General features: G+C 36.4%; 1 protein-coding gene across 1 annotated transcript in view; it reads right to left on the bottom strand.

The window, feature by feature from the left end:
• Positions 1-2,687: 2,687 nt before the first annotated feature.
• LOC113513870 (uncharacterized) overlaps positions 2,688-10,946 on the bottom strand; it is a 44,387-nt gene continuing 36,128 nt past the window's right edge. Inside the window, exons 37-41 of the mRNA XM_052901931.1 lie at positions 9,762-9,893; positions 7,055-7,228; positions 6,308-6,386; positions 5,233-5,360; positions 2,688-4,658 (exon numbers count right to left, since the gene is read on the bottom strand). Coding sequence (XP_052757891.1) covers positions 4,308-4,658; positions 5,233-5,360; positions 6,308-6,386; positions 7,055-7,228; positions 9,762-9,893 — 864 coding nt within the window. The 3' untranslated portion in view covers positions 2,688-4,307. The remainder of the gene's footprint in view (positions 4,659-5,232; positions 5,361-6,307; positions 6,387-7,054; positions 7,229-9,761; positions 9,894-10,946) is intronic.

Below are 10,946 nucleotides of genomic sequence, written 5' to 3'. Positions count from 1 at the left end.
ACTATTCTAAATCATATATTATATGTATAATTTATAATGAAATACAAAATAAAATTGCTATAAATTTATATCAAAGTATTTTAGTTTCGTGTTTCTCCTCGGTCGCAAACACATCGATTACTGGCGCTTATTCCGGTGTCGTGAAAAATAAAATTGACGTTGTCTATGATGAGAGCATTGGCCTTAAATCATTTACTTATAACGTTGGCAACATTAATTTATTGAATTTTATAATCGAAATAGATATATAAGAACCAGAGAATAATAATAAACAAGTACATCTCCTTTTTGCTAAAATAGGAGTTTCATAACTTTGAGACATTCTATACACGACATATATATATATTGCGCCCTGGGGGTTTTATCCTAATCCTGTTCATTCAACTAGTAGGATCATTTGCTTTGTATATTGTATTGACGAATTACAAAGTCATAAATTGCTTTCAGTGACAACCTGAAGTCCTACAGGAATAAATTGCTGACACACTGTACTATAATCTAATAATAAGTAACTCGAATTATAATAACATATATCTTTAAATATTTGTAGTCCAGTATTGTTTAATTCCTTAAAATTGTTTATTTCATTTCATACTGTAAAATTATGTTAAAGCAAATGCTGTAAATACCTTTAATAGGCATGCGCATTAATATTGTATTATATTTAATATATATATATATATATATATATATATATATATATATATATATATATATATATATATATTATAATACGCTTTTGATGTTCTTATGAATATATAAATAAACTTAAATTAATTTTTATGTACTGCTATTAGCTGTATGTTTAAAATATTAATATTGAATACCAAATTTAACAAGTAATATCTGCCTCAGAGAGGGGGGGAGGGGAGATGGGAATGTTAGTAATGCGGAGATTAGTCTCTATTGCTATCAATATACCCTATCAGGTCGATCTCGACGCGGTTCCTCCTGGAAACCATTGTGACTAATTTATCGTTGAATTCCTCACGAAAGGGCTAACTGACCTGCCTTTTCATTCTCATTTATAATCCCTCACTGGTGCCCCGCCAGCGTATACCGTTAGCTCATGCGGGGCAGCCTTTCCATTATCATGCGTTAAAAAAAATCTGCCTCGATTGTTTATGCTCAAACCAGTAATGTTTATAGTTTAATAACAATTTCATCACGAAATAAAAACATCTCGGGAACATTTAGTAAACACGACCGAGCCGAGTGATGTTTGCGAGACAGAAATATGTGTGACTTTATATATATAAAAACATAAACATCAAGCAGCGACATTTAATGAGTCTGTAAAGATTTTTCTCGACTATATCTCTGAATGCGTTTACGAATAAATTGAGCTTGACCGTTGACGTCAGTCATAATATTTGCGGATTTATGTGCCTAGAAATAGGTGGTTGGACTATCCTGAACGTTATGCAATCGTCCAAATATTTTTTTATTTTTTATACCAAAACAGAGCAAAAAAGTGACAAACAAGCATACAGCCCATTGTATACGCAATACGCCCTGTCAGGTCCACCTCCTCGCGATTCCCCCTGGAAACTGTCGTGTTTTATTCCAAGTGAATTCATCACGATAGGCTAACTGATCTGCCTTTTCATTGTCACCTATCACCTCTCACTAGTACCTCGTCGGTGTATACCAATAGCGCGGGTGGGGTTACCATTCCATTATCATCCATTTTAAAAAAAAGCCCGTTTAATGGTAAACAGTCATTGTACTTACTTATAAATACTTAATATTAATAATACAAACGTAGGTATCATCGTCATCATGTCAGCCTTTAACTGTCCACTGCTGAACAGAAGCCTTCCCCAAAAGCGGAGTTTTGCCAGTAGTTGCCACGCTTAGCTAGCGGGTTGCCAACCGAATTTTGCTTTAAGTGATATTTTAAGAGGGGCACTGTTGACCATCCCTCTACCATTACGTTCCTTTGGTCGCCTCTTACGACACCCACGGGAAAGGAAGAGGTGGCCCATTCTATGCTGGGATCTACATAGCGAACATAGATGTACTAGCAATAATTTTTTTTATGCAACTTAAAATGGCAAACAAGCTGACGGCCCACCTGATGGAAAGCGGTAACCGTCGCTTATAGACATGATCAGTACCATGGACACGTGGCGTTGAATCTTAAATGTAAAATATTTAATCTTCAAATTAACTGTAAAATATAAATAATAAGAATAATTCTATTTGTTTCAGATAATGGTCACTGCGAACCATTCGAAGATATGAAACCAATGGGAGAAGGTGGTTAGCTAAAGTGCCATAAAATAATACATTTAAGGAACCGTAATTATAGTAACTAAGTTAATTATAAGTATAGCAATTTCGTTATATACCCAAGCATTTAACTAACTTAAGACCGGAAATGAAGAAATCTAGATTCGATAGTTGAACGTCTAAACATGTGAAGTCATCAAGTAAGGCAAGGTATAAAATTCAGTGCTGGGCATTCCAATTTAAACTCTAAAATGTAAGTGAAAGACAACAAAAGATCACAGTAATAAAAATGAGGGTGGGCAGTAACAAACTCTGTTGCTGATCTATGCAAGCCATCGCCAATTAGATTTTTTATCATTGTTTATAATTAAGTTTTATAATAAAGTTTTTTAAGTATCACTTCTTTCATTCAAAATTCCTTTTTAAATTCAATAAAATAAAAGTCAACAACATATTCAACGGCAAATTTATAATTATTACAAGACAAATAATAAAACATTAGATTTAAAGTAAAATATTGAAAGAAAAATAAACATAAAAATAGAATAGCAATCGGCGACAACAAAATAATACAAAGACAAAATAAAAAGTTCATAACAGCACGACTATTTCAATTTTTGGCATGCGCCCCACTGATATACTGTTTTGATAATATAATAAAACAGAAGGCAAATCTAAATATCAATATCAACAAACGGGAATAGGCCACGGTGTACAATCCTTGGCGGTGAACCGCCGTACAAACAACCAATGTTAACGATACTCCAAAATAATCGCAAATTTGGCCGCGTTCCAAATGGACGGACTTGATAAATGCATGCCTCGGTGATAACCTTACATCTGTGAATGAGTTACCTTTAGGGTGGTAAACATTCAGATAGTAATATGCAAATTTATAAATATCAACAGTCTTTACTACTATCTCTCTCTGTTTATTTATAATGAAAGTAACAAATTTAGATGTTAAAAGTCTATATATGTAAATTAAATTGAAGAACGATTGTGTTTATTTTGCTTGTCACTCTCAGAAATGTCGGTGACTGTTGAACTTGACTCGCTTTCTTTTTCTACCTTAGGTTGAACTTTTACTTCCATGTCGCTCTCTAGCGACCTAAGATTTTTATCATCGACTGGAATATTTTGAATAGATTTCGAGTCACGATGTGGTAAATTATTCTGTGCTTGAGAAGAAGAAGGTGCGTCATTTTCATATCGTACACGTATAATACGCTTATTCGAATGCGAAGCAGCTGTAGATTCGTCTTTCATAGTAAACGATGATCTTTGAATATTAACATCCTCATCGTCGTCTGTTATATCGAGACCTTCTATCTTTTTATCTGTATCAAAAATCGCACTATTAACGGTATGTTGAAATCTCTCCATAGCTGCATTTGATTTGACAATGTCCAATGTTTCTATATGCTCCTCATTTTCTTCATCAATCACTTCTTCCGAATTAGTTCTGCTTATTTTTGCAATTATTTTTTCCTTCTCAATTACATTGCTAGCTCTTTGTTTGGATGGCTCTAAAAATTTCTTTAGAAGATCAGATGTAGCAGCCTCATCTTCCTCTATCAGTAAAACATCTTCATCACTAGATTCAGAATTATCCGCTACTGATTCATTTACGTTTAGCTCTTTCTTGCGAAATAATTTCTTAGCTCTATTCATAAGTGATGATAGTTTTTTTAATGCTTCTTCTGTATCTCCCGTATTCCTATGTGTAGATTTTTTTTGTGTCGTGGTAGATTGAGTAACATAGAGAGATTCATTTGTCTGTCTTAAAGTTTCTAAATTTTTTTTGCTCTTTATTTTGTTCAGAAACTCATCTGTATCTCTGCTATCTAATGAAGCAGTACTTTGGAGAGTCGTCTTGCTTTCAGCCCCCGCTCCGGAGTCCATAGAGCCAATATTTGTACGAGACGGTTCAAGATGTAATATTTTGCTACCTTGTTTAGCTTTTATAAATCCTGTTGACTGTTTTTGTTCACTTATCTTCAGAATAGAGTCATCGGATTTCAGAGGATTTGCTTTAATCTCTTCTGTATCAGAAGATTCCTCTATTTGTCCTAAAAAGTAAGACCTCTGTCCGCTGCAGACGGTGAGGGCGATGATGGCGGAGCTGGGGGAAATGGCGGTGGGGAAGGAGGTGGTTCAGGAGGCCTAACGCGAAGTGAACTTGGTTCCTTTTTCAAATCTTCAGCTATGAATTTAGAAGGGTCTGCATTTATTACTTCTGGATCTCCTTGTTTATCCGGGTGATCATCATCAAACTGCATGTATTTAAAAATCAAGTTTTTACTTTGAGGAAAATGTTCGAGTAAATATTCCCAATCAGCCAAGTGTAGCGTGAGCACTCGAGATTTGGTGAGCGTCTGATATGTGTGTGCATAAGGTGTATTGCGGTTTAGACCTTCATACTGGAACAAACACGACGTATATCGATTATATAAAGAATATATGAACTCATATTATATATGCGTTTAAATAGCTTATGTTACAAAAAAAAAAAAAACGAAAAATGTAACAACATTTATACAGGATCAGTTCTTACTGATATTATAAATTAGCTATATCCCGCGGCTTTGCTCGCGTGCATCAATACATAAAGCATCCTATATGCTAAGTTAGGATCTAACCTATTGGTGTACCAGATTTCATTCATTTCCATTTAATAGTTTTTGAGTGAAAGAGAGAGATACGAGCAGGATATGGAAGTGAGTTTGTATGTTACCTTTTAGCGTCTAAACAGCTTAACCAATAACTATAAAACTTGATATACACGTACTAAATCCGATGGAGTAAACCATAATAATATGTACTACCACAAGAATTATATGAACCCAACCGACTAGATATTTTTATATGGAAACTTTATGGGAATAAACCCTCCTAAAGATAGTAATGGAATTAATATAGATAATAAAACCTATTCTATAGATGATAGAACCTCCTTTTTTTTAATTCGTTTAAATAAGTATACAATTTTATTACCATTCCAAAACACTCTCCGGTATTGAAGACTTTCAAAGTGTTGCGGCTCGTTCCAGTCTCCTGAACGTGACCCGAGTGTATCAGGTACATGGAGTCCGTGATCTGGCTCTCCTTCACTACATACATGCCTGGCCATACGACAATAATACATTGGGGAGGGAGACTTTGTACAATAGTAGTTTGCTTAGATACCTCTGTCCCATTCGTATTTCTACCGTGAAACAGTTGTGTTTGCATGGCTGTGTTTCGGTTTGAAGGGTGAGATATGGCGTGAATTCGCAGTGTACAGAGGAATAACATCTGAGTCCTCAGGAGTGGCAACGTATGGGGGGTATCATGGGCGAAACAGTATACTCTGCTATGTCCATGGTAATGCTCATGTCTATAGGCGACGGTTACCACTTTCCATCAGGTGGACCGTTAGTTTATTTGCCAGTCTAAGTTGTATAAAATAATTTTTTTTTTGCTACCCGACCATATCATTATTGTTTTGACCGTATCATTTTGTATTGGAAGAGATTATTAATAATGCAGACTACTGGACCTGGTGCTTGCAATATACCGCGTCAGGTTGATTGACCTCCACGTGGTCCCTTCTGGAAACCATCGTACCATTCCAGGTGTATTTTTTTAAATAGGTGATAATAGAATGGTAACCCCGCCTGCGCTATCGGGATACGCTAACGGTGCACCAGTGAGAGATGATAGGTGAGGATGAAAAGGCAGGTGAGATAGCCCATCGTGATAAATTCTACTAGAATTGTCCACGATGGTTTCCAGGGGGAACCGCGTGGAGGTCGACCTGATAGTGTGTATTGCTAGCAATGGGTCAATAAGACCCCATTACTAACAATCCCTTTCCCTCATTCCAGGTGTATTCATCACGATGAGCTAACTGAATTACCTTTTCATCCTCATCTATCATTCCTCACTGGTAAAGGACAATAGGTATGGAACGAAGTTAGGTTAGTTGCCACATAATGGCGAATGTACTAGAAACTCCGATAGCTGTCAGGGAGGCCGCTTGACAGCGTATCTATCTGTTACTAGCAACAAATATTATCATGTATTTTACCTTCATTATAAATGTATAACTGTAAATGTCCCACAAGTTGTCTCAGAAAAGCAGGTTCGCAGTTCTTGAAGACGGGATTCTGAAAAGAATGATGTTGTTATATAACTTGTCACTTTTTTTTATATGTAAAATGAAATAAAGAATGAAATAAATAAATACCGAAGCATCCAAGCAACGAAAATGCATTTTAAGATCTAATTGTATGACATATCGTCATAGTCGTGGAATACTGACGGATCTTTATATGTAATCTTTGTCAGATCCGTCGGTATTCTACGACTATGACGATTTGTAAGCACCTTGTATTTATGATAAGTACCTAAGGTTATTTGTCAGTTGTCGGTATAGTAATAACAATCAACTGGGTAGGTTTTGCTGATAGCAAATTTTTAAATACGAGAATCAGAATATATATATATATATAATATATATATATATATATATATATATATATATATATATATATATATATATATGTTGCCATTCTATTGTCATCCATTAACACATCCACTGCCTACGAAATTAATGGAAAATAATAGCTGGGAACCAATTTTTTTAAGGCGAATTTTGATTAAGTATATACGAATATTTAAAAATATGGATGAATATATATGGTTATTATTATTATTTTAATAAAAAAAACATTGTTTTGGATTTTTGGATGGAAAGCACCGCCACTATGGCCACTATGCTCACCACTCGGATCCGAGTGGGGACTCGGACTCAATGTGAATGAAAAAAACTTACACTGGTCAGATGCTCGAGGTAGGCGGCAGACATGACGGCCAGCTTGAGGCAGCGCGGCGCACTCCTCAGGAGGTCCGGCACTTGTTCGCCGCGCGACTCGCGCCATACGTGTAGGGAGTATTTGTTCACCACCGCCACCAGGTTCTTTGATACGCGATTGTTCTTTAAAAACTCCTGAATTGGCAAAAATGTTTTAACAAAAAAAAAAAACATATTGTCACATATTTTTCACCACATCTGCCCTTCATACGCTTTCTGTTTTTACCCAATGGTTAGCTGGTAGAGAATGCCATATGGCATTAAGCTCGCTATTTGTACAAAATTTTATTGTGCAATAAAGAATAAAAAAAAAAATAAATAAAAAAACCTGATGCAGTAAAATATTTATAAATGTTTTGTCTATACGTTGGAAACTGTATTCAGTGTTGCCAGATTGGGTATTTTTTTGCAATTGGGTAAAAATTATTCTGTTCGAAAAACTTTGGATAAATGAAATTGTTAAAAAAATTTTTAGAGAAAAGTAAAACGGGCTTGGTGAAATTTGAGTAAATTATTTGGCAGTTTTGGTTTTTATAAATCATATTGCTACCTTTATTCATAAGAAACATGCGAATGAAGGTAGCAAACCAGAAGATATCATATTCTTATGTAGGTAGTGCGGATCTTTCTTCTTTTTCTCGTCGTTCGCATTGTTACTCATGACAAAAGGCAGTAAAAATCAATATACGAGGTCTGTCCGGAAAGTTCGTATAAAAGTGTTCTGGAATGCGAGAAAAAGGAGTGGGGAGGCCAGGTAAGCGCAGGACCCCTTCCTTATGTCCCTAACAATGCTTCAGTTCTGGTCTGACCGCCGTGCGGTGCGAATGGCTTGTCACGCCATCTAAAACCTCTTAACGAAACCCCGTCGGCATGGAGCCATTTTGAAGAGCAGCGCGTCGTAATCAAGTTTCTCTCGAAACTCGGCAAGAATGGCCGTGAAATTTTTGCCGATCTCAGAACAGTTTATGGGGATGATGCTGTGAAGGAACCAACCGTCCACAAGTGGCTAAAAAGATTCAGAGAGGGCCGAGAAAGCGTTCAAGATGACCCACGTTCAGGACGTCCTTCCACTTCACATTCCGACGAAAACGTGGAAAGAATTCGAACTTGTGTTAATGGGGACCGTCGTTTAACGGTCAGACAGGTGGCTGAAGAGCTTAATTTGGGCAAAACCGTGGTCCACGAAATTCTAAGAAACGAACTTCAAATGAAAAAAATTTGCGCCAAGATCGTTCCGTGAGTTTTTGAGTAAAAATTCCATTACGGTGACCGAACACCCCCTATTCGCCGGATTTGGCCCCGTGTGACTTCTTCTTGTTCCCAAAAACCAAATTGGTACTTCGGGGGCGGCATTTGGGGGACATAAATGAGATAAAAAAAGCTACGACGGGGCAGCTGAGAAACCTACAACCAGAGGACTTTCAAGGAGCCTTCTCACAGTGGAAACGGCGTTGGCACAAGTGCATTATGTCACAGGGGAGTACTTTGAAGGGGATAAAATGGATTTACCTGAATAATTGTAAAATAAAATTTTTAAAAAACTTTTATACGTACTTTCCGGACAAACCTCGTATATTAAGTTTGCATGGCTGTGTTTCGGTTTGAAGAACAAACCTTCGACATTTGAGCAAAAACCAAAAACCGCATCTGGCAACACTGACTTTAGGACAGTTTTGATATTTGTAAACCGTGTAGAGGTATATAATAATATTGAAAGAAGGTAACAGAAGATGGGATAAGATACTGATACATTACATTCAGCATTACGTTACAATACAACAATCAAACGATGTAATGAGCTGTTTATAAAAACACTAATAGATATTCCCAACTCAGCGGTAGAATCATAAAAGATGACGATTTAAGATTTGAATTACGACTTTGAATTTCGAATGTTTTGAACATTTGTTTGTTGTTTTTAGAAATTTTTTTTTTTATTAAGGTCAAACGTTATTATTACAAGAATCAGTTGTCTTTGTACCTCATATTATATACATATAATAAAATCGTAACTGGTCACTGTCTGTACATGAATATATAAGAAAAACTATTATAAGGGGGTTTTATGAATGCAATAGAACTCAAAAACAATGATTTTTAGAATTTTTGTCTGTTTATCTGTACATTTGTGCACGCTAATCTAAGAAACGGATTAACAGATTTAAATGCGGTTTTCACTAATTCGTTATAGTTTGCTCCACTTAACATTTAGTGTTTATTTTATTTCAATCGGTTCATAAATAAAAAAGTTATATCAATCTAAGGAATCACATATAAAATGCTATAAAATAACCGATCAGTTGAATTGGCTGAAACATTTTTTATTGTATGTATTGTTTTTTTATATGGGTGAAAATGGTATGGTAACCTCGCCTGCGCTAACGGGATAAGCTGGCGGAGCACCAGTGAAGGGTGATAGATGAGAATGAAAACAGGCCAGTTAGCCCGTCATGATGAATTCATCAGGAATTAACTATGATAGTTTACAGGGAGAACCGCGAGGAGGTCGACCTGGCTGGGTATATTGCTAGCAATGGGATTCTCAGTCTCCATTACTAACAATCCCTTTCCCCCTATTGTATGTATCGATTTTAGAAAGTTCTGTCTACTCGTGCGAAGCCGAGCCGGATCGCCTTACATAATATCTAATTAAGTTAATTCAGCGTACCTGAAGCTCTAGGTATTTGCAGTAGAAGCCGACTGATCTAAATGACTGGTACTGGATGATGTTGGAGAATTCGCCCACATAAATCATGTACACCATGGTGGATATTATCTGTAGTATGCACACGAAAACCACCTGGTTGAAAATAACAGATTTTTTTTTATTATTATTATTTTATACAATTTAGAATGGCAAATAAGCTGACGGCCCACCTGATGGAAAGTGGTAAAATAATTTAAATAAAAAAAAAAATCTATCCATGTAAATTGTAATAATAGCAAATCCATTGAATTTAAATAATGAAAGTCACGTTCCAAAATAGCAGTGCTACGATTACGTATTGTAAATCAACAAGGTTAGAGAGCAAACATTCCCCCGAACTCGAGTGGATCGATCTATAAAAGTACTTCAAATAGTTTGCGCAACGGAAATTATGAAAATCATAAAGGCACGATACGAGCATGTGCTCCTTGGCATACGCTCAAAACGTACGCGAGATGTTTCGACACGCCCTGACGACGTCATGTACCCAGGTAACATAATATCGCCGGTGTTTACACTGCTGATTTTTTACATATTTTCTAATGTTATCCGGTTATTTTTTTTTTATTTTTGACCTAAAAACTGAAAAAGATCAGTAAATATCAACGTCACGCGTTACAGACGCTTTCAACTGTGGTATTGTTTTTAAATATATATATATTTTTTATTTTATAAACACTCCACATGTGATGGTACAACAAGTGTCTGCAGAAGCAAAATTCTATCAACATGCACAATCAATCAACGGGATCAATCCGTTTAATCCTGATTTGCGGGGGGGGGGGAGTATTGTTAGTAATGGAGACTGAGAATCCCATTGCTATATACCCAACCAGGTAGACCTCCTCGCGGTTCCCCCTGGAAACTATCATGGTTAATTCCTGATGAATTCATCATGATGGGCTAACTGGCCTGTTTTTCTCATCTATCACCCTTCACTGGTGCTCCGCCGGCAAACAAGCTGACGGCCCATCTGATGGAAAGTGGTAACCGTCGCCTATAGACATGAGCAGTACCATGGACATGACAGAGTATACTGTTTCGCCCATGATATCCCCCATACGTTGCCATTCCTAAGGACTCAGGTGTTATTCCTCTGTACCCTGTAAATTCACGCCATATCTCACCCTTCAAACCGAAACACAG

Source organism: Galleria mellonella, unplaced genomic scaffold, assembly GCF_026898425.1.
Source record: "Galleria mellonella isolate WM207_F2 unplaced genomic scaffold, CSIRO_AGI_GalMel_v1 utg83, whole genome shotgun sequence".
Lineage (NCBI taxonomy): Eukaryota > Metazoa > Arthropoda > Insecta > Lepidoptera > Pyralidae > Galleria > Galleria mellonella.
The sequence above is the reverse complement of the archived record's forward strand: the minus strand, read 5'-3'. Positions and strand labels throughout refer to the sequence as shown.